The sequence below is a fragment of the Mesoplodon bidens genome, assembly GCF_964165515.1.
Source record: "Mesoplodon bidens genome assembly, chromosome: 2".
Lineage (NCBI taxonomy): Eukaryota > Metazoa > Chordata > Mammalia > Artiodactyla > Ziphiidae > Mesoplodon > Mesoplodon bidens.
The window spans coordinates 79793753-79819237 of NC_138177.1; the positions used below are offsets into that span (position 1 = coordinate 79793753).

At 40.3% G+C, this 25485-nt stretch overlaps 1 protein-coding gene across 10 annotated transcripts in view; it reads right to left on the minus strand.

The window, feature by feature from the left end:
* The window catches only part of PDE4DIP (phosphodiesterase 4D interacting protein), a gene marked incomplete at both ends in the record, with an annotated part of 299765 nt that overhangs the window by 197555 nt on the left and 76725 nt on the right, over positions 1–25485 (minus strand). For 9 of the 10 annotated variants that reach the window (XM_081219778.1, XM_081219762.1, XM_081219785.1 and 6 more), the window contains one exon: positions 327–403. In XM_081219778.1, coding sequence (XP_081075904.1) covers positions 327–403 — 77 coding nt within the window. Of the gene's footprint in view, positions 1–326; positions 404–17774; positions 17836–25485 lie in introns of those variants that run through there. The other variant, XM_081219767.1, reaches the window with a different exon arrangement.

Genomic DNA, 25485 nt, shown 5'->3' on the forward strand with positions numbered 1-25485 from the left:
AATGTTATCACAATTCACACTCTCACCAGCACTATATGAGAGTGCCCATTTCCGCCAAAGTCTATGTCAGCCCTGGATGTTATTAGTAGATTACTGACTGGGAAGTTTATAAGCTTAGGTTTGATGAATTTACCAATCTATGTCAACATCTCTCAGACTTATTGGAGCCCAAGGAAAGAAAAGCACATTGTTTCAGTTTCTTAACTGGATGCAGCATTCAAATGCCAGAGTTAAGGGTAAGGAATTTGGTTCCAAATCTATTGCTCTCAGTTAATGAGCCAGACTGGAAAGGACCAAGAGCTCAACTAGTTCAAACTGCAACTCACCATGTTTTATCCAGATGCTGTTTCTTGTCCTGGAGTTCTCGTTTCAGGCTCTCTACTTCAACCTTCAACTCGATGTTCTGAAAAGTACACAGGCATTAATCGTCATTAACTGCCACAGACCCTCTATCAGACAGAGAAAGACAAATATTATATCACTTTTATGTAGACTCTAAAATATACAAATGAAATTATTTACAAAACAGAAACAGACTCACAGACGTAGAAAACTTACGGTTACCAAAGGGGAAAGGCGGGGTGGGGGTGGGGAGAGAAAAATTGAGTATGGGATTAACAAATACACACCACTGTGTATAAAATAAACAATAAGGATTTATTGTATAGCACAGGGAACTATATTCAATATCTTGTAATAACCTGTAATGGAAAAGAATCTGAAAAAGAATATATATATATATACACACCTGAATCACTTTATACCTGAAACTTATGCAATATTGTAAATCAACTACAGTTCAATTTTTTTTAAGTGTTCACTGTTATTACTTATAAAAACAACAGTTTTCCCTCCCTGACTAGGATAGCTGAAGTTCTCAGTCATAATCACATATTACATTAATCATATGTCATAGAAAGGAAAGAAAATTATTACACCAAAGGTCGGATATCCTAGGCAATCTGATCTGAACATTCTTCATGTTAGCTTTATTCTTCTACATAAGTAGAAAAGAGAAATGAAAAGGATGGAAAGAAAAAAAAAGAGAAAAGAAAAAATATAGTTACTTCTCTAGGCTTTAGCACTATGTCTATTCAAGCAAATAGACAATATAATAAAGTTTACAAGTCTCACAGAGAACTGCTAAAACAGTTTCATCCCACAAGGTTAGATCCTAAATCTTATGATCAATTATTCTGGTGGATCAAGGTAATTTCATGGGCTTTACAAAATCTACCACATGGAAATGCACATACATTCCAATTTACAGCATTAAATTCTAACCCTCTCTACCCTCTTTCTGCAGAAAAATCACCACATAGTTAATCACATTTCTCCATTCTCCGTTAGTAAATATTTAAATTGTTAAATTCCAAGAATAGCTGAAGTGGATCCAAAATTAACTGCAGTTTCTTATCTTATCAGCTCTTTGTCAAGATATCCAAGGAAATGCATGTACTCAAGAGAGGGTGGCTGGCTGGGGGGAGAGCACCTTTCTCTCCTTCTACTCTCCAGAAGAATATCCACCCACCTAACCCAAGGAAAAGTTTCAATGATGAAGCTGAACTTAAATGATAAGCAATACAATAAACTTTCATTATGATATTAGTACCTAGAACTAGAGGACTGGGCTAACAATGAGTTTATAGATTAACTGTGTTTAATCAGATTTTCTCTGTGTTGGTAGCTTGTTTTGTTTCAGGACACATCACTTGAACAGAGTCTTAACGCCAATCCATGTTAAACACAGGATTCTCCTGAATTGATTTCCACCCTGGTGTGTACTGCAAAGTTCAATATAGAATTGGGTTAAAAGAAACCAGTAACCAATTACCTGATTCCTTTCCAAGGATTCTCTTTTTTTTTTTTTAAGACTCTATCCTTTTACTTAACATGCCATAAAATTTTCCACCCCCTCCAGTTTTATTGGGATATAACTGACATACAGCACTGTATAAGTTTAAAGTGTTCAGCATAATGATTTGACTTACGTACATCATGAAATGATTACCATAATAAGTTTAGTGAATATCCATCATCCCATATAAATACAACATGAAGGAAATAGAAAAAAAATTTTTTTCCAAGGCTTCAATTTTAACTCTGTAAATTGATCTACTGCTCATATAATCCACAATGTGCCTAACCCTTTTAAAAATAGAGATTTTCAAAATTTTGCCCCAGCAGAAGCTGTGACACCAGGAATCATAAAAAAACGAAACAAAACAAAACTGCTTTTTTAAAAAATCAAAAGAGAAACTGTTTTGCCTGACCACCGTAGGAAAAAAAAGATCTTAATGCAAAATGTATCAGTCCTTTCATCATTAGATTAGAAGCATTATTACCCATTATATTAACTAGGTCGATAGTTTGCATACTGTGTCCCACCAGTATTCCACAAGACACTTCTAGGAATGGGAGAGGGAGAAGTTTAAACTAAAGAAGTGTGGTCACAGCCAGGGAATGTTAAAGGGTCTGCTCTGACTCTTGCAGACCCCTCTCCTCCACTGCTAACAGCACTCTTAATGTGGAAAGGGACTTATCAGGTCTTGTGGGGAACAATGAAGAGGCCTGACACTTGTTTCTTATACTCAGTATGCCTGCAGTCCAGTTGAGAGGAGCAAAATTCTGAGGTATGGATTTAAAATGCTAAAGGTTATCACTGATGAGGAAGTTTAGGATATAGCCTAACCCAGGGAAGGTTTAATGTGTAAGATATACAAGGGTAGAGAAGGTCACTGTAGATAAGGAAATATGGTATTAAGCTAGAAACTTCTCTACAGTCCATTCAGTAGCTCACTTATTTCAAGCACAGATATCTCATACAGCAAAATTCTAGAATAATTTTTAAAATTTCATCCGTGGATTGATAAACAGATAAACAAAATGGAATGTTATTTGGCCATAAAAAGGAATGGTAGATGCTACAACATGGCTGAACCTTGAAAACATTATGATAAGTAAAAGAAGTCAGTCACAGAAACCACACATTGTATGATTCCATTTATATGAAATGTCCAGAATAGGCAAATCTAGAGAAACAAAGTAGATAGGTGGTTGACTAGGGCTGGGGGGATAGGGGAATTGGGAAGTGATGGTTAATGGGTTGGGGGTTTCTTTGTGAAGTGATGAAAATGTTCTAAAACTGATTGCTGTGATATGTGCACAACTCTGTGAATATTCTATAAACAGATGTGTACATTGTACACTTTAAATAAGTGAGTTGTATTGGTATGTGAATTTTATTTCAATTAAATTATAAAAAATGTTTCAAAAAGCCCTAGAAAGGGGCTTCCCTGGTGGCGCAGTGGTTGAGAGTCCGCCTGCCGATGCAGGGGACACGGGTTCGTGCCCCGGTCCGGAAAGATCCCACATGCCGTGGAGCGGCTAGGCCCGTGAGCCATGGCCGCTGAGCCTGTGCGTCCGGAGCCTGTGCTCCGCAGCGGGAGAGGCCACAACAGTGAGAGGCCCGTGTACCGCAAAAATAAAATAAAATAAAATAAGCCCTAGGAAGTTATAGTGGTTATAATTAAATGATAACGATGATTACGTATTGCATATCACACAGGCAGTTAGAACAGTGTCCAGCACCCAGGGAACATCATTATTATATCTGAACTAAAGAGCAAAACTATACGTTGCCCTCAAGCATCTCTAACAGAAGTTAGCACTGGGTATTTCAAAATCTCTTTCCAATCTTGCCCCTCCTCTCCAGCACCCATGGTTACCACCCTATGAGGTACTCCTTCCTTACCACTGGGATCAGAGTGAATAGTCTCAAAACTGATCTCCCCAACCTCAGTCTCTCCACCATTTAAATTTTTCCTAAAGCATATTTCTGATTAGTTTACTCCCTTTACTCAGAAAGCTTTTCATGGTTTTTAATTGCACGGCAATTAAATTTTACACTACTCAGCTTTAAAATGGAGTCTACTCAAAATTTGACCTCAACTTACCTATCCGGCCTTATCTGCCATCACACTCCACCAATCTCCCCCACTAAAAATCATTTCATATGCCTCTGATTTTTCATAACTATCATTCTTTTTGTACTTCAACATTGACATACCAAATAATGCTATGTCTTTCTACCTGCCCTTTTACACTTCTGAATTACAGATTCCCTTGGGACAGAGAAAAATGATGGTGTGGTGGAACTAGCCAGGTGTGCTGGTTGTAAGCTTGTGCCTTTTGGCTTTGCGATGTTGGGACATGGGTTTCAGGACAGCAGACCTAGAAAGGCAGAAATCCATTTCTGCCACTTACTAACTGGGTGATCTTTTTTGTGTAAGTTATTTAACCTCTTAGAACATAATTTCCTCATCAATAAAAAGGGGTTACAAAAATTACCTTGAGCGGTATAGTGAGGGGTAAATGAAATAACCTAAGTACCCAGCATAATGCCTGACCCAAATATCTAGCAGCTGTGACTAACTTGAGGCCCTCAGTGTTTTTGCAACTTCGTGTTTAGTAAATGCACTGAATGAGTGAACCAACCAACTGACAGGAACAGATACACCTAGGCAGAAGTGGAATGACAATATGTTTGTTGAAGAAAAAAAGGATTGGCTAATGCTGTGTAATTATACAGGAAAACTTTTTATCTGAAGTCTTTAAAAGACCTTCTCTGTTTTAAATCATGAATATTCCCTAAGAGGTATATTATTAACTCATTGAAGATAAAAGGTAGCTAAATCTGAGGCAGGAAAAGGAAAAATAACTTGCTGCAGGGCAACTCAAGTCACTAGTAGAATTCCAAATACTGCTTAGAATTCCAGCCTCCTCTTCTACCTTTCATCCTCCCCCATAAAAGGGCCATTCGACTCTTGGGCCTAGTCTACTCTGAGACTCAGACTTACTAATTAAGATCTCCAGACCTTAAAATAGACATTTTAGAGAGAGGTGAGCACGGACCAAGCATTAGATGGTACCTTAAATTGGTACAGCCACTATGGAGAACAGTATGGAGGTTCCTTAAAAAACAAAAAACAGAGCTACCATACGACCCAGCAATCCCACTCCTGGGCACATATCTGGAGAAAACCAGGCTTCAAAAAGAAACACGCACCCCATTGTTCACAGCAGCACTATTTACAATAACCAAGACATGGAAGCAACCTAAATGTCCATCAACAGAGGATTGGATAAAGATGTGGTACATATATACAATGGAATATTATTTAGCCATTAAAAAGAAATAATGCCATTTGCAGCAACATGGATGGACCTAGAGATTATCATACTAAGTGAAGTAGTCAGACAAAGACAAATATCATATGATATCACTTATATGTGGAATCTAAAAAATGATAGAAATGGGATTAACATATACACACTACTATATATAAAATAATCAACAAGGACCTACTCTAAAGCACAGGAAACTCTATGCAATACTCTGTAATAACCTATATGGGAAAAGAATATATATATGTATGACTAAGTAACTTTGCTGTACACCTGAAATTAATACAACATTGTACATTAACTATACTCCAATATGAAATATAAATTTTTTAAAATAAAAAAAGACTATTATTACATTTTAAAAAAGAAATTATCTTTAAGTTTTTGGGTACAATGATGGTATTATGGTTATAATTAAAAACAAAGATCTTATTGGTTAGAGGTGCGTTCTGATGTCTGTCCAGATGCAGTTCTGTAGTGTCTGAGAGTTGCTGTGAGGAGAAGGGAGGAGAGAGGCAGCAGAATGTTGGTAACTGTTGAAGCTGGGTGACAGGTACACAGGTCCCCAGTACTCGGGACAGGTACATGGGAGGCACTGTTCTCTTTATCTTTGTCTACTTTTGAAAAATTTCCTAATGAAAAGTTAGAAAGGGCATTTTCATCACAAAGAGGTAGATATCCACATTCTTCTTTAATGTTTTCCTTTTCACCTCTGGAATTCCCTGAACTATGGTCACAGATAGCAAAGAACGTTTGGCTCCCTACAGCAGCTCCTTTCAGCCATCAGACTTACATAAAACAGTGGTGCTGAGTCCATTTCCGAATACTGAGGGATAAAGAAAATAAACCTGCCTCTTAAACCTGGGGGACTCAGAATACAACTGAGTCATAGGGAGGAAGGAAGATCTGCAGAAATAAACTACAAACAAGATTCTTTTAGAGAGGAATCTGCAACTTCTTTAACTGGGCAGTCGGAGCTAATAAAATCACAATTCTCTCACTTCACCTCCAACCCTCTTCCAGTCTTCTTCAACTCTCACATTGCCTCACACTCCCTCTTCTTCTCCCTCCCCTCCCTGCTCACTTTACCCAGCTGGAACTGCACCCTTCTGGTCTGACACTGCACCGAGATAACATCAGTCATTATCCAATGGCTATCTTTTCTGAAAACCAGAGTTCTGAGTGATAGTAGTTTATGGCAAGATAGTTTCCAAGACACCGCTGGCCTTTGGTGGGGCCACCCTCTTCACCTCTAAACTAAGGGCTACTGCTGATTGAGAAATCAATCATGTAAGTACCCTTGGATGCCACCAAGGCTTTGCCTGAGTTGCTCTTAGCCTGTGATGCCTTCTCTCTTCTTTCTTTTTATTATTATTATCATTATTATTTTTTGGCTGCATTGGGTCTTTGTTGCTGTGTGCAGGTTTTCTCTAGTTGGCTTCAGTAGTTGTGGCACGAGGGCTCTAGAGCACAGGCTCAGTAGTTGTGGCACATGGGCTTAGTTGCTCTGCAGTATGTGGGATCCTCCCGGACGAGGGATCGAACCCGTGTCCCCTGCATTGGCAGGCAGATTTTTAACCACTACACTACCAGGGAAGTCCCTCTCTTCTTTCTAAAACTGTTCTTCATTAGGGTTCAGCTCAAGCACCCCCCACTCCCCCTTCCAGGAAACCTTCCCTAATCCCCTAGTCAGAACTTAATAATTCATTTCTCTTCACTTCCACTGTTTACAACTAAGATGACTATAACTTAGCATCCATACTGGGAATCTTCTGAAAGTGAAAAGAGGCACTATCACAATTATACCAGGACAACTGGCGAAATCAGGACTGTCCTGAGTAAACCAGGATTCGGTCATCTGACACCTATCTCTAGTATAGCACTCAATTCACTCTGCTTCGATTAGTTATTTAAAATGTCTGGCTTCCCTTCTAGGTTTTAATATCTGGAAAAGTACTTTGCCCTCATTAGCTTTCCATATATGTTTATGGAATAAACACTTTACCATTTGTCTTGAATTGCTAACTTACATTTTTGTTTTGGTATTAAACTTCATGTGTGTGTGTGTGTGTGTTTCAACTGATTTTCAAGCTCTTTTGACGACAAGGATTATGTCTTACTTTATATCTCATAGTTTGCTGCTGGGGGAAGAGTACTCAAAAAAAAAAAACCTTGACAGCATACCAGTATACATTCACTGATAACATCAGCAAGTAACTATGCACTGGAGATTAAAGATTGCCAGAACCAAAGTGCTTTTCAGTGTGATAAGATGTGAATTAGGGTCAGTGAGTGAAGGAAATGGGTACTGCACCTTTGTAAGTCAGTACGAAACAAACCAGAGAAAAGCAGGCCTTCCATGGAAGAGTTTTTTTTTTTTTTTTTAACTTTTCCTTTTATATTGGAGTATAGCTGATTAACAAGGTTGTAATAGTATCAGGTGCATATCAAAGAGACTCAGCCATACATATATATGTCTCCACTCTCCCCCAAACTCCCCTCCCATCCAGGCTGCCATATAACATTGAGCAGAGTTCTCTGTGCTATAGAGTAGGTCCTTGTTGGTTATCATGGAAGAGTTTTTACTTGGGACAAAAATAAATATGGCCAGATCTTACTCTGAATCAGTTCTGTAGACTAAAGGAATTTGAAAAGAAATAGTTTAATAGGAGGAAGAGTCTCAAACTCTTGTGAGGAGATCCTCTTATAATTCCTGATTATTAACCCAAAGTGAAAAGTCACTCTAGTGGATGGGTTTTATTTTTAAATGTTTTCTTTTCTTTTTAGAACCATATCCTTTCTAGGAAAAGTGTAGCTCAGAAATATTTTTGTTCACAGTGAATTTCTTTTCCAGACTTCTCTGAAACCACTGGGGCAAAGCATTAGCTCTATAAAACAGGGTGAAGTACTGAATATATTCATAAGGGGTTCTTCTATCTGTCCTGAACAAGGGGCAAGGGTTTTGTTGCTACACAATCCCTGGAAACACATTTTAGTAGCTTCCAAGTGAGTTGTTTTGTAGATGAGATTTCCTTTCATTCACCTAGTTTTAAAGCAAAAATAAGACCCTAGAGGGTCTAACTATTTGGCTTTGTCATTAACTGTGTGACCTTAGACTAGTCACTCCCAGAGCTTTATGTTTTAATACAGTCAATTAATTTGAATCAGAGCCTCTCTCTCTTGCCCGTAAGAATTATAATACCACCTACATTGCTCATCTCCTCTGTTGATGTAAGACACCTAGCCAGAAGGTGTTCAAGTGAAAATCATAAAAGTCCTCAGACCCTCAGGTGGAGGAAAGACCTCATTCAGAGGTGCAGACCCTGCCTTTCTACAGATTCCAGGTTCATTGTCATCCACTAGTGCAATCAAGCCCCAAATTAGACACATAGGTTGCCCCAACATGTGACAAGAATAGGTCATTGCCAGGAAAAGGATAGCAGGGCAGTGTCCCCAGCCTCAGTAAGCAGAAGACTACAAGGCCAGGCACTCTCCTGCCAGAGATTGCTTTAGTGTCCAGTTCCCCAAAGAAATGGAAAAACACCAAGTGGAAAGTTTCAGTTTATACAATACAAAGTACAAGGATCTACATCCGGATGACTGAACTCCTCTGTTCAGGTCACTCTTTCAAGCCCAAACCATGTTAGTCCTTAGTAGAGGCCTGAAAACAATATCAATTCCTTCCCAGCTCAGTTTACCTTGGTTAGACAAACACAGACACCCACCTCTGAGTAAGCACTGAGGCTGTGGATGAGTTCTAAGGTAGCCAGGTATTTGGACAGACACAACCAGGGCTCACATGTGTATGTGTGTGAGAGACAGAGACTGACAGAAAGGGTACTCACTGGGCAGAAGACAGGTAGCTAACTTGTGAGATGGCAGCATTTATTTATTCACTTTTTTTTAATCAAATGTTTATTGAGAATCTCCTTTGGATATGTAAGGCACTCTAATAAGTATTAAAAAGAGCAAGGCAGATACAATCACAGTCCTCAGGGAATTTACAGCCTATGGGGGCAATTAAACAGATAATTATAGTAGAATGTGATAAACAAAAGAGACCCAGAATCAAATAGCTGCATGGAAATACACACAGGTGGTAGATATAAATAGTAGCAGATACATAAATCAATGCAAGTCCATCCTGTAACTCCTGGCTTTAGCCTCCAAAGAAACATTCCTAGACCCAACTCAACATGTGTTATACCTTGGGTTGCCCTTCCTTTCAGCTCCCTGGTTCTAATCTTTTAAGGGAGGAGGAATATAAATCTCAAACTACAGAGCTGCCAAGGGAAAACAAAGAATCTTGTACTTTGGGCAGCAGTATGGTGAAGAGTATAGACTTTAGAACTAAACTGGCCTGGGTTCAAATACTTACTATCACATTCTGTTAGGCTGAATCATATGAAAGTGCAAATACTCAACCATTTTTCACAGTTCCACATAGTTCATCCTCTATATTCTAGAAATAAGTCACTTAACCTAAGTTGTAGTTCCTTCAGGTGCTTACAATCACTACCTTTCAAGGATACTGTGAAAATTAAATGAAAGGATGTAAATGAAAATACCTGACATATAGTAGGTGTTCAATAAACATTAGTTTCCCCAAAGGTAGTAAGATGTATGAATCACAAGCAGAGATTGGTACTTCTGGTCAACCTTGAGTTTAGGAACCCAAGAAAGATAGATTAAAACGAGGTTAAATGATAAAACGATTAACTAAAAGCTTTGGGTTTTGATGGTGGGGGAGGCTGTGATTTGGGAGGGGGGCAGGGGACATACGAGAATTTTCTGTACCTTCTGTTCAATTTTGCTGCAAACCTAAAACTGCCCTAAAAAATAAAGTCCATTTAAAAACATGGGGAAAAATATGAGTTGTCTTGGGCATTTTTTATTTACACTCTGAGCTCAGAGGTCCCAGTATACACACTGCCTTGGTTTACACAATGATCAACTTAAACCCTTCTTAGTCACTCTGTTAAAATCTTGGTAGAGTCCCAAAAGCCTCTGTTGATCTGGCCAACTGAGCTGGCAAGTGAGAAAACATCCATATAAATACCAGTGATCTCAGTGATTCTCTCCCTGTCCCCAGCACATTCCTTAGCAGGACGAATCTCTCTCACTTGGCTGGAGCCTCTCTGTTCATAAATAGGACTGGCTGGGCTTAATTTAGAAAAGTGCAGGCCTCTTATGAAAGTCAGGGGTGAGGCTGGAGCCCCTACAATCCCAGGACACCTTGTGTGGAGACAGGAACCCGGCCCCACTGAAGGGGCTATAAAAGAGATGCTCAGAATGATTTGTTTCCCTCAGCTATTTAGAAACTGGAGTTCAGGGGAACCATCCTGTGCTTTCCTTAACTTCCCTTTGGGTAGCAGGTATAGAATTGGGAGTTATAAAGTATAAAATTTATATTAATTTTTCTACAGATAAATTGGTACATAGGAAACCTAAGGCCGTCTAAACATTTTTTTAAAGGCTGTTTGCAGATGTAATTATTATTTTATTTATTTATTTTTGTTGTGTTGGGTCTTCGTTTCTGTGCGAGGGCTTTCTCTAGTTGTGGCAAGCTGGGGCCACTCTTCATCGCGGTGCGCAGGCCTCTCACTATCACGGCCTCTCTTGTTGTGGAGCACAGGCTCCAGATGCGCAGGCTCAGTAGTTGTGGCCCACGGGCCCAGTTGCTCCACGGCATGTGGGATCCTCCCAGACCAGGGCTCAAACCCGTGTCCCCTGCGTTAGCAGGCAGATTCTCAACCACTGCGCCACCAGGGAAGCCCTAAACATTTTTAAATTATCTGTGTCATCTAACATGATCTGACATTTATCCCCAAATTCAGCTCTCCATTCTGGATCTACACTTGCTTTGATCTACTCTCCAAAAAGAATAAAGCCACTCACTGGTATTCTGCAAAGTCCAGGACAGTTTTTCTTGCATTGAAACTTGCACTACAAAATGGAATCTAAGTTCCAACACCTGGCAGTCACTCCTCCCTTGGAAGCCTATCTGTGTCCTGAAGTCAGGTCCTATGATCAGGCAACTCCTCTAAAATAATACCTGTGCTTGAGAACAGGGGCAGCACTTAGACTGTAGACTCTAAGTTGTGTCATTCAGGATGGCAGCCACGAGCCACATGAAGCTATTGAACCCTTAAGGTATGACTAGTCCAAAATGAGATGTGCTGTAAGGATTTCAAAGACTTAATACACACTGGATTGAAAAGACTAGCTACAACAAAAGAACATAAAATCCTAATGATTTTTTAATGTTGATTTCATGTTGAAACGATATTTTAAATATGTTATTAACATTAATTTACTTTTCTTTTAATGTGGCCACTAGAAAATTTTAAATTACATCTGTGGGGACTTCCCTGGTGGTCCAGCGATTAAGACTCCTTGCTCCAGGGAACCAGACCCTGTATGCCACAGCTAAGATCCCACGTGCCTCAACTAAGACCTGGTGTAGGTAAATAGATAGATAGATTACATCTGTGGCTTACATTAAATTTCTGCTGGACAGTGCTGTTCTACAAAATGTTAGAAAAAAGATGTACTAGTTTTAAGTACACTACATGAAGACATGTCCTGACCTGCATCACAATTAATCCCATGGTCTAAGAGCACCTGTAAGAGTTTTATGGAGTTATGGTATTCATCAACCAACAAAAAACAGAAATGACTCTAGCTAATTATAAGTGAAGCAAAATTATCTAGGGGGTGATAGGCACCACACTGAAGAAGTCAGGTCACAGTACTACTCAAACTATGTTCAGACACTAAACTGCAAGTGTCAGGATGGCAGGGACCCCCTCTATCTCCTTACCATTGCATCCCTATTGCTAGCACTGTGCCCAAACACAGAAGTGCCCACACATGGAAGATGATTATTTATCCAATGAATGGGTGTTGTTAAAAATAAAAACACAACCCTCTCTTAAACCATTCTAACTGTCAAGAATTTCCTCTTCCTATACTGTTTCTTTTCTCAAGTTGTTTGCTTCCTACTTCTGCTAACCCTTCTCTTGGAGAGACTTCTTAGTTCCAGGAAGAGTTGGAGGTTCACCTGGAGCGCTCCAAAGCCAGCTTGTGGGCTCTCAGGTGGAGGAGACATCAAAGGATGGAAAGGTGGCCTCCTTTTTCACAAGTACAGATGAGCCTCACCTGCAACTTCCAGGGTGTTTGCAATCAATCAACACCAACTTTCTGAGTTTCTATTATGGGCTCAACAATGTTGAAGAGAATGTTGAAGGCAATAGAGTAAGTCTGAGATCAATCCAACCCACAAAGTACTTATAATCTAGAAGAAGAAATAAGCAAGGTACACATTGGAAAGATAATTGCCAGCCAGGGATTAAACATGTGCCAAATAATATATCTGAACTATAACTGCTGGAAGAGCACAGAAAGTAAAAGATGGTTTCAGGGATTGATTATGATGAAAGGCCCACCTGAGCAGGTAGACTCTAAGTTGGACTTTGACACCTGAGTAGGGTTTGGAATAAGCAGAGAAAAAGGATACAGGTATTCCAGGCGTGAACAAGGATGTGTCAGCAGGAATTAGCACACATGAGGGAGACTGACTCACGCTAGGAATATATTTGAAAATACATAGTGAGAGAATAAAGCTTGCTTCCTACTTCATGGAGAATACTGAAGTAACTAGAAGAAAACCCCTATAGTCTCCTATCACCATATCTATCCATCATCTACTAGCATCTGTGCTCACAAACTGTCTTTCTGTGTGTGACCACAGATAACTATCCATGCTCCCATCTAAAGCCAAACCTCCCACTTAGGCATTAGGTCCCATTCTCTCTACTTCTCAAAAGTAGCATCCAGAAAGTCTCCTTAATCAATATTTCACTTTCTACTGGAAAATTCTACTGGTACACAAGCATACTATTATTCATCTATCTTTTAGAAAATCTTCTATGGACTCCTTACCTTTACCAGTTACTGTTCCATTTCTTTGCTCTCCTTTGCAACAAAACTCCTCAACGTAATCAGTCCAATTCCTCTCCCATTTTTTGTTAAACCTACTGCAATCAGACTTTTGCCTCTACCACTACCAAAACTACTCTAATCAAGATCACTAATGACATTCATGTTGTCAAATCCAAAGGTCAATTCTTAGTCATCATATACTTGAGCAATCAGCAGCATTTCAAAAGGTTGATCCCCCTCTCTTCCATTGTATGTTTTCTTTACTTGGCTTCCAGAATCCAGATTCTCTTGGTTTTCTTCCCACTTCACTGGTTACATTTTCTCCATCTCCTTTGCTGGTTCTTCCTCCTTTCCCCAAACTATTAAAGTTAGAGTGACCCAGGGCTTAGTCTTTGGTCCTTTTATCTTCCACCTTGGTAGGACTAACTCCCTTGGCGATCTGTACAGTCTCATGGCTTTTTTTTTTTTTTTGGCTGCATTGGGTCTTCGTTGTGCATGGGCTTTCTCTAGTTGCAGCGAGCGGAGACTACTCTTCATTGTGGTGCACGGGCTTCTCATTGTGGTGGCTTCTCTTGTAGCAGAGCATGGGCTCTACGTGCCTGGGCTTCAGTAGTTGTGGAGCACGGACTCAGTTGTGGCTTGCAGGCTCTAGAGCGTGGGCTCAGTAGTTGTGGTGAACGGGCTTAGTTGCCTCACAGCACGTGGGATCTTCCCAGACCAGGGCTCGAACCCGTGTCCCCTGCATTGGCAGGCAGATTCTTTTTTTTTTACTTTTTGAATTCTATTTTTTTATACAGCAGGTTCTTATTAGTCATCCATTTTATACATGTCAGTGTATACATGTCAATCCCAATCTCCCAATTCATCTCACCACCACCCCCCCGCCACTTCCCCCCTTGGTGTCCATACGTTTGTTCTCTACAACTGTGTCTCTATTTGGCAGGTGGATTCTTAACTACTGCGCCACCAGGGAAGTCCAGTCTCATGACTTTAAATACCTTCTATATGCTGATGACTCCCAAATTTATACCTCCAGCCCAACCCTTTCTCCAAAACTTCAGATTTATACACTCAACTACTTACATGATATTGCCACTGGAAATGTCCAACAAATATCTCAAACATAAAATGTCCAAAACGGAACTCCTACTCTCTACCCTCAAACCTGCTCTATACATACCCTTCCCTATCTCAATTATGGCAACTCCATCCTTCCAGTTGTTTAGGCCAAAACCCCTGATGTCGTCATTGATTCCTTTCTTTCTCTCACATTCCATATCCAGTCCATCAGCAATCTTGGTGTTACCTTCACCACTTCTCCCCACATTAACTGCTATTACCTTAGCCTGATCACCATCTCTTATGTGGACGACTGCAATGGCTTCCTAATAGCCCTTCTGGCTTCTACCCTTGCCTTTCTATGGGCTATTCTCAATACTGTAACTACAACGATCTTTCAAAAGTCAGATAGGACTGTCACTGGCTGAGTGTCATCTTGTCACTCAGAGTAAAAGCTGAAGTCTTTAAAATTATTTACTAGGGCCTATCTGATGTGCACAATCTCCATTACCTCTGGGACCTCATCTCCCAACATCCTCGCCCATTCTCATGCTGTTTCAGCCTCCATGGCTCTCCTGCTCTTTCTCTACCTGGAATGGTCTCCCTCCCAGTTATCTGTTTGGCTAACTGCCTCATCTCTTTTAAGTCGTTGCTTAAAAACTATTTTCTATTGCATAGCCACTCTGGAAAACAGTTTGATAGTATCTTATAAATTGAAATACATGATTATTATATGACCTAACAATTCTACTACTGGGTATTTATCCAAGAGAAATACAACAAAGACTTGTACATGAATATGCACAGCACCTTTAGTCATAATAGCCAATCACAGGACACAATCCATATGTTCATCAACAGGTGAATGGATAAACAAATTGCATTCATACAATGGAATACTACTCAGCAATAAAAAAGAATAAACTACGGATACAAACAACATAGATGACCTCAAAATCATTGTGCTAAGTGAAAGAAGCCTAACACCAGAATCTATACTCCCTGATTCCATTTACAAGAAATTCTAGAATAGACAGAACTAAACTATAGACTGAAAGCAGATCAATGGTTTCCAGCAGTCAGAGATGTAAAAGGACTGGCACCAGTGGGACACACAGGAACTTTTCTGGGCGATGGAAGTGTTTTATATCTCAATTGTGGGGTGGCTATTGCATAGGTAGATATATATATATATATATTTGTTAAAATTCATCAAACTGTACACTTAATACAGTTAATTTAAACAAAACAAAAAAAAAGAGAGAGGAAAACAGAAACAGCAAAGGAAATGGCAACACAAACAGCCAGGTACAAAGGGTGAGTAAGGAGCTCAGCATAGAGACCACCAATCTGGGATGGCTTCATTGCCTCAGCTCAGCCTTACGGGCTATAAATGCTGTGATGGTAAACCCATGAATAAATCTTCCTCCATCCACTGGTCATTCTCATGTTTATTGACTTTCCTTCCCATCTCATATCTGTATAATAAAGTTACAAAAAGATACAGGAAAATCATGTGGTGGACAGTCTCTAACAGGGCTCCCCATGATCCCTGCCTTCCAGTGTTCATGTCTTTGTGTAATCCCCACCTTGAGTACAGCAGGATGTGTAACTTGCTTCCAACCAATAGTATATGGCAAAGGCGACGTACTGTCACTCCTGTGACTATGTTAAGTATTAAGAATATCTTACTAGCTGACTTGCTCTAGAGCTTCTCCTTGCTGCCTTGATGATATGAATGTGTGGGGAAAGTCCACATGGCAAGGAACAGTAGGTGGCTTCAAAGAACTATGGGCAGTCTCTAGCCAACATTCAGCAAGAAGTTTGGGCCCTGAGTCCTACAAGGAAATAAATTCTGCCAACAACTCAAGTGAGCTCAGAAGCAGATTCATCCCCAGTCAAGCCTCCAGATAAGAATTCAGCCTGGCCATTATTTTGGTTGTAGCCTAGTGAGATAATGTGTTTTAAAGACCACTTTCTAAATGTAGCCTCCCCTGACCACTCTTGAATGCTGCAACCTCCCCTCCATTCTTATACTTTTTGACCCCCTTACCCTACTCTACTATTTTTTCCCCATTAGGACTTACCACTTGCCAACATTCTACATATGTTATTTAATATTTATTTATTGTCTTCCCCCTCATAATAGAATATAAATTTCATGAGGGTAGGAATGCTCATCTGTTTTGCTCATTTATATTATTATTATAACCACCTCCAATAGCACCTGGAACATAATAGGTGCTATCAATATAGGTGAATGAATATAGTAGGTACTACGAATATAACATAGTAGGTGTTATTGAATATTCAATAAATATTTTTAAATGAACGAGGCCTAATGCTTAGATTTCAACTAGGATCAACCTATTTTTATTCTTGCAGAGACAGAGCATAGCTAATCACTGTCTGTCACATACTGAGACTTCTAAAATTTTCTATTAGGTCACCTCTGAGTTTGTTCTTCCCCAAATTAAAAATCCCAATTCCATTGCCCTTTTCTCATTAGCCTCATTTTCTAATTTATAAGTTCTAAGTTTTGAGTTTGAATATTTCTCAATTTCTTCTAAATTTCTGGAGTTCTACACCAGACAGCACTAGTCTGACAGGGCCATGTACGGGGATAAGGACAGCCTGGTTTCTATTACATTCCACATGGCAATTGCACCTGTTTCACAAGTAAAAATAAGGTCGATGCCACCTTTTAGGGCAGATACATCAATGAGACAATGCCACCTCTTCCTGCCACAATCTTGGTAAAAACCACCATGAAAATGGATATCATTTTACTAGAGCTCCTTCTTTTCTTTTTAGTCTCACCTTAACGCAATGTAGAGTTATTCCCTAAAAAACATCATTTGCATTTGAACAGTCACTAACTTTAGTTTCTAAAGAATGTGCCAAGACCTTGCTTATTAACTGAAGAATTAGGCCATGTAGCTGCTAGGATACCAGGTATACACCCTAAGGCTATTAATGGCAAATCTGGTCCTGTGAAAAATGGGGACAACCAACTTCATAGAGTTATTATGTGGTTGGGATTAAATATATGTAAAATGCATAGTATAGTGCCTGGCACGTAGTAAACACTAAATGGATCCCCTCCTCCATAGGGTTTAAATGTGAAGCATTTAGCATATATTTTCCATGTGTATGCACAAATTTGGGGATAGAGGAGAGAGGATACGAGACGAAGAAGGACAGAATACTGATACCAAAAGGTGGGACAAGACCTGGGCCTAGAAACCTCTCCTGGAGATAAGTAGCCTAGAAATAGATAGAGAATGTGTCCTCAGGCTATTTTCCTCATGACCATTAATTGCCCTCCATCTTATATCAAGACCCTTAGGCACTGGTGACATACTTTGATACCTCGAAGAAGTAGGGAGAACAGGAGAGGAAAGAGGGGAGAGAGTAATTAGGAAGTTAGCACTGAGGGCCAAAGGAGGGTAGAGAAAGCCTGAGGCGGAGTTCTGGTTCTAACTGACATCACCACCCTCCACCTGCAGCAATTCAGGCAAGCCCCCTGATGTAGCCCAACACAACAAAGCTTTCCACAGCTGAAGGGACCTCTCTGCTCTCACCCCCAGCTTTGTAGAGACTGGCAGGGACCAGTTACGACCATCCTGACTCTGAGTTCTCTGAGGCTTCAAATGGTTTGGCAGCAACCTGGGCTTCTTCATAATCCCGTAAGCCTGGAAGGGATCGGAGAGAAAGAAAAAGACTTCAAATGGAGACTGCTCCCCACCTCTAAAGGACCTTCTCCTCTGAGACCCAGAGGTCCACTACCTTCATCTGATTTCTGTGCCAGGAAGACCCTAGAATCCAGCTCTGGACTCAGGAGCTCCTGACTCTGCAGCAGAGAGATGACAACACACCATGTCATCAACTGAGCTGTGTTGTGGGCAGGACAAGGTTTATGTTTGTACTGAGCATACACGCCGCTTGACTAGAGAGAATCTGGATGGGGGCGTCTGATGGAGTATTTCTAGGAGGGGCAGCCACCTCTGTGGCCTCAGAAAGAAGCTCTGAAACGTACCAAGGAAAAGTGACCTGGAAGGACTTGCTTACTTCTGGCCCTCAGCCAGGGCCCAGACTCTCCTTTTGCAGCTCTAGGTCATGGCCTTCATGCTGGCAGCCTCTGTCCACCCAGGGGCCTCAGAGGAGGGCTTCCTCCTCAAGTCTCCATGTGGGCTAAGGCTCTGTGTGTATAAAGAGGTGGCTTCCTGCCCGACATGCCAGTGGGGCCTTATGTGAGGTTGGGAGGTAAAAAGCTGGCATGACAAGGCAGTCGGTGCCTTTCATTCACTCCCAACCTCTTTGAGCCAAGTTTCCAAATAACAGGGATGATAACTGCCCAGTGCAGCCCAAAGTCTGTTCTAAAGTTGCTTGGCAAAAAGCCACCTATTACTTAGCTCTCCACAGAACGGCATGTACCAAGTCAGATCACTGTCTTTTGGTGTGTGGGTGGATTAGCTGCTACTTAACATGATAGGGTGGGCCCCTTTCCAGTTTGTACCAGCCCCCTGCTCTGTAACTTCTCCATGTATAACACAGCCTCATTTCTCTGGGAAGTTGAACTTGTTTAGATGAGATGGCAAAGGCCAGAGGAGGAAGAAACCACCCACAGACCCCCGCCCAAAAAAGAGATCCCCATGGCTTTTGGAAACATATAATGATGAAACTCCTAGGGAAGGGGTACGTAGGCTGAGGAACTAAATATTTGGCAGCAGGCACAGGGTACAGAATCATTTATCTGTGAAGTACTCTAGCTTCTGCTGTGTATACCCTATTTTAGCCCAGGATTATCAATACAAAGAAGAAGAAAGTCTAAACTTCTGACAAGCATATAAATTCCTTGAACTTTTTTTGAAGACCGAGGAAGTCACTGCAAGTGCCTGGACAGGAAGCAAGGCCTCCTGGATTCTAGTTTCAACATGACCATTAATTTGCAGTGTGACCTTAGGTGAGTTACTTTACCACTCTGGGTCTCCCTCTCTTTATCTTTAAAATAAAGGTTTTACTCATTAGGGAAAGCTGAGTGAATGGTATATAGGAACTCTCTATTTTTGCAACTATTCTGTATATCTAAAGTTCCTTTAAAATAAAAAGCTTTCTTAAAAAGTGAAGTGAGGGGGACTTCCCTGGTGGCGCAGTGGTTAAAAATCTGCCTGCCAATGCAGGGGACACGGGTGCAAGCCCTGGTCTGGGAAGATCCCACATGCCCCAGAGCAACTAATCCCGTGTGCTGTAACTACTGAGCCCACGAGCCACGACTACTGAGCCCGCATGCCACAACTACTGAAGCCCACGCACCTAGAGCCCACGCTCCACAACAAGAGAAGCCACCACAATGAGAAGCCCATGCACTACAACAAAGAGTAGCCCCTGCTCACCGCAACTAGAGAAAGCCCGTGTGCAGCAACGAAGACCCAACACAGCCAAAAATAAATAAATAAATTTATTTTAAAAAAAAGTGAAGGGGGCATACAGATTATCTCCAGGATCTTTTGTAACTCTAAACTGATTCTATGTTCTTATTTTATCTCCTTTCAAGTGAAAATAAGTCATTTTCCAGCTATCCAAATATATATCAAAGTGGATTTCTCAGATCCACTCCTCCTACCGCAGATGAGATGTTGAGTAGCCCAAGCAACAAACCTATTTTTTGCTTTTAACATACCCTATACCCTGGGCAAAAGCTGAAATCTCCAAAAACACATTAAAAACATTCATCCATATCCTCTTTGTTCTCGTAAACAAATAAATTCATCCAGTTGGGAAACGCTGTTTCTGGCAGCCCATGCTTACAGAATCTCAGTTTTTCCCTAGCAACCGGGCTAATTATAACTCCAGCTACCTGGTAACAGCACTAGATTTTCCTGACATTGACTGGCAGTTTTAAAGCCATCTCAGCTCTGCTGGCACGTGCCTTCCTGAGAAGGCATCAGAGGAGCTGTGAGACTGGGAGAAGGGAAGCAACTACCTTAGTTAAGGTGAGAATATCCAAAGAGGCTGCTCAGAATCACGGAACTTCAGAGCTGGGAGAGATGTTAGTGTCAATCCCAGTTCAGCCCACACTTTTTTTTTTTTTTTTTCTTTTTGCGGTATGGGGGCCTCTCACTGTTGTGGCCTCTCCCATTGCGGAGCACAGGCTCCGGACGCGCAGGCCCAGCGGCCATGGCTCACGGGCCCAGCCACTCCGTGGCATGCGGGATCTTCCCGGACCGGGGCACGAACCCGTGTCCCCTGCATCGGCAGGCGGACTCTCAACCACTGCGCCACCAGAGAAGCCTAGCCCACACGTTTTATACCTAAAGAACCAGAGACCCAGAAGAAGCGACTTGTCTTAGCCAGGATCCTGGCAGTCTTCTTGATTCCTTTCTGTCAACCCTCCCATCCCATTAATCACCAAGTCCTACAGATAGTTTACCTCCCAAATATTTCACAAATCAGCTCCCTCTCCTCCACTCCTATTGCCATGGGCCTCATTTAGGCCCTCATCATCTCTTGGTTGGCCTGTCTGTTCTCCTGACTTCCTGTCTTATCTTCCTTGAATCCATCTTCCCCACCCATCAGAAGGATCTAGCATGTTCCCTGCTGCTTAAAGTCCACCAGTGGCTTCCTATCCTCCTTAGGATAAAGTCTACACTCTTTAAAATGGCACAAAGGATTACACCCTGCAGACCCTTCAGCCTCATTCTATGCCTAGAACTTAAATTTAGCAACACAAAACCACTTATAATTCTCCACACATACAATGTGGTTTCTTGTGTCTAAGCTTTTGCTTCTTTCTTTTAACCCTCCCTCCGCCCCCCTCAACTGACTAACCAATGCTTACTCTCCTTTGAAGACAAAGCTCAGGGGTCATCTCCTCAAAGACTCCTTTGTAGATTTTCCTTCCATCTCCTCTATTCAGTTGGGTTAGAGATGCCTCATTTGAGTTCCCTTATACTTCATACGATCTCTATTACTGACTCCTACCATACTCTATATCACTTGTGTCTCACGCATCTTTGAAGCCTCAACTTCCCAGCATAGTACTTGGAATATAGTAGGTGTCCAATTAATGTTTATTAATGCATGAATGGTGAAATCCAAAGTTCTCCATGATCTGTCCCCTGCTTACCTTTCCAGCCACCACCACAAGTCCTCAATATCATGTGTTCCAGTCATACTGAAAGATTTGAAGTGTGTCAAGCATGCAATGCTTTTTCCTGTTTCTATGCCCTTGTAAATACTATTTCTTCTGCCTGAAATGCTTTACCCTGTTCCTTGTTCTATTATTATTTTTTAAGATTCAATTCAAACTTCATATGCTTGGCAAGGCCTTTTCTGGTGCATTTTACTGTTCTCCTTAGTACTATAGAGCAATCTGTACATACCTCTATAGTAGCCCTTATTATACCATTTTTATTTATTTGTTGATAACTTTCTCCACCAGCATCTAGCACAGTAGCTGGCATACAGTAGTCAATAGATGCTTGAATTAATGAATGCATGCGTAGAGACATGAGTAAATGAATGGCCAAGGTGATAATGTAAATAAGGTAAACGCTTGAGACAGGGACTTACAATGCCTAGTCTTTCAACTATATTATGCTACTTTTGTCAGTGTGTAAACCTGGATGTACATAACTAATAGGAAGAAGTGGCTTTCTGTTAAGTTCATGCAGAAGTACAAATTATGTAGACACAGTTAAGGAGATAGTTGAAAGTGGTTTAAAATTAAATCAGGCTCCAGGATTTAGTTTTAGATTTGTTTCCTAGTGATTGAAAGAAAAGGTCTTAAGTATTCAAAGGAAAAAAATTTCCTCTTCCGAACAGGTTAAGTATTATGATCTAATTAAGAGCTCTTAAAAATGAGAAGAGGGGCTTCCCTGGTGGTGCAGTGGTTGAGAGTCTACCTGCCGATGCAGGGGACACGGGTTCATGCCCCGGTCTGGGAAGATCCCACATGCCGCGGAGCAGCTGGGCCCGTGAGCCATGGCCACTGAGCCTGCGCGTCCGGAGCCTGTGCTCCGCAACGGAAGAGGCCACAACAGTGAGAGGACCGCATACCGCAAAAAAAAAAAAAAAAAAAAAAGAGAAGAGTTGTGTTAGGCAAAAACAAAGCCAAAAGTTGTATCTGTTAAGGATTTCACAAAATTTTAAAGTAACTATGATAGTTATGGGAAAGTTGCTTTAAAAAAAATTGTAGTGGTAAAATATACATAATATAAAGTTTACCATTTTAACCATTTTTAAGTATACAGGTCAGTGGCATTAAGTACATTAACACTGTGCAAACATCCACCTGCAGAATTTTTTCCCCAATTGAGTCTATATCCATTAAACAATAACTCCCCATTCTCTACCTCCCCACAGCCCCTGGCAACCACCATTCTACTCTCCGTCTTTATGAATTGGATTACTCTAGGTACTTCCTATAAGTCGAATCATATGATATTTGTCCTTTTGTGACTGGTTTATTTCACTTAGGATAACATCCTTAAAGTTCATCTATGCTGTAACGTGTGTCAGAATTTCCTTCCTTTTTAAGGCTTAATAATATTCCATTGTATGTATATACCACATTTTGTTTATCCATTTATCTGTCAATGGACACTTAGTTTGCTTCTACCTTTTGGCTAAGTGAATAATGCTGCTATGAATGTGGGTGTAGAAATATCTGTTCAAGTTCCTGCTTTCACTTATTTTAGGTATATACCTAGAATCTGAATTGCTGGATATAATAATTCTATGTTCAGTTTTTTGAAGAATTGTCATACTGTTTTCCACAGTGGTGACACCATTTTACATTCTCAACCAGCTATACACAGGGTTCCCACTTTCTCCACATCCTGGCCAACATATGTTATTTTCTGTTTTTGTTTTGTTTTTATCATAGCCATCCAAATGGGTGTGAAGTTTAAAAAAATTTTAATCAAAAACACAACTATTGGTTACAACTATTTAATGAATGAAGTCTCCCTACTTTATTCCTACTTCTACTCCCCCAAAGAAGAGGAAATGCGCAAGCAAGCCTCTAAGAACCTCAGAAAGCAGAGAATGAGGTGTCAGCACACACAGTATGTACAAACATGGACACACGAGACTCTGTGACTTCCACAGAAATGTTTAAAAATAGTTTGGCCAAATTCACCCTTATTTCTTTCTCTTTATTTACATTTCCCCCTTCCTTACTGTACACATTTCTTAAAGTTCACATAAGTAAAACATAGGGGAAAAAAACTTAGCAGCTGACTAAACAAGGTATCCAACTATAAAAAGAAAACAGTCAACTCTGTTAAATATAAGAAAACCACTTATTCTGCAACAGCAGCTGCAACAGTTACTTTAGACGGTAATCTGAGAAGGTGCACACTCTCTAGTATGTGTCTCCAGGTATGCAGGATGGTCATAATCCTTTACATTTATTTAACATCTAACACATTAAACATGTTTACATATAGGGAGGAGGGCAGGGTGGGAATTCATGCTTCCATTTCAGGAAACTAAGGTTCAAAGAAGTGAAGGACCAGGCCAAGGATATGTAGTAGGAAAAGGTAAATTCAGAATTCAAGTTTTCTGGGAATTCCCTGGCAGTCCAGTGGTTAAGACTTGATGCTTTCACCACGGTGGCCCAGGTTCAATCCCTGGTCAGAGAACTAAGATCCCGCAAGCCATGTGGCACAGTCAAAATAGAAAAAAAAAGGAACACAGAATTCAAGTTTTCTGACTGAGTTCAAAACTCGTGTCCCTACATTTTGATATCCCTCAAAGATACTTGTTTTTCTGTAATTGCCTCCATTGGTTCAAGTCAAGGTTCCCAAATTATATGGCCTGATGGAGTTCCTTGGGGCTTCACTGAACTTTTGGGTACTTAGCACAGAAAGTCTGCACGTACACTGTTACTCATCATATTTCCCACAGCCTAAAGAAATCAGGTTAGGACTAAAGAAAATCAGTCATTGAGCCAAAAAGAAATTCAATGAAGAGAACAGATCTTGAAAGTTCTCATACAAGGAAAAAAAAATTGTAACCATGTGTGGTGATGCATGTGAACTAGACTTACTGTGGTGATCATCTCATGACATACATATAGAGTCATTATGTTGTTCACCTGAAATTAATACAATATGTTAATTATATCTCCATTAAAAAGAAAGCTAAGTCTTAAAAATTAAATAATTTAGAACCAGGCCAAGCTACAAAGTATTAAACTAAGATGATAAGAAATTTTGAATCATAATCAATCATAGTCATAATGATTTTTGTGAAAGCAAAGGACTTTGTATTATCACTAAATATTTTGTTAAAAAATTTAACAAATCTAGCCTTTCTTGTTTTTTTTTTGAAGAAACATTTGTATGTGAGGGTGACAGTAATTGTGCTGTAATAGGGACACTTCGATTATATTATGTTATTTATACATGGGCAAACTAAAATGGAGAATTGAGACAAATAGGACAAATTGTCCCAAATCCACTACTGAAGAAGAAGAAACTGATTTGGAATTCAAATGTGGCCCAAATTGGATGTGTCCAGTAACTGGATTTATCTGGATAATTCTTCCATCTCCCAGTTTGTCACAACCGGGGCAAATATTGTTTGAGGGCTTACTACCATGTGAGAGGCATTGTGCTGGTTTCAAAGGATTGGCTCACTTGATCCTGCTCCAGACCCTGTAAGATAGAAATTATTACAAGACCTACTTCAGCTCAGGGAAATTATAGTATTTGCCCAAGTTAACTCAGGTAGCAAGTAGTAGAACCAAGATTCCATCTCAAGCCTGTCTTATTCCTAACTCGTAACTACTATGCCCAGTGATAGTAGAACAGTAGAAATGATAAAAATTTGGTAGGCAAGTAAAGTCAGTGAGCTGTTTATCATGATTTTAAAAACCTAGCTCCAAAAATCCCCAAAACCAAAAAACAAACAAACCTAGCTGCTGAAATAAGCTACGCATAAACTTCAAAGTTTGCTCAGGAAAAATATCCAGTCTCAAAGATAAGAAAGCACAGCTCAAAGAAGTCAGGCAGTTTAAAGACCACAAAACAATGGAACATAACTCTTTCAACTCCTGTCTAAAGGCCAAATCGACTTTAACCGTCCAACATCAATTATGTCATATTTAAACATTGACTCTATCTGATCCAGGGTGACAACATTCAGTTTCTCCTGTCGCTTTTGTTATTGGATCTGACCCTGTCAGATTTTAAATTCCATTCTTAGAATGGAACCTTAAATCTTTTCAAAACAATCTTGAATAATAATAAATTCACACAAGCTTAGCAAGTAAGTAGTCATTGT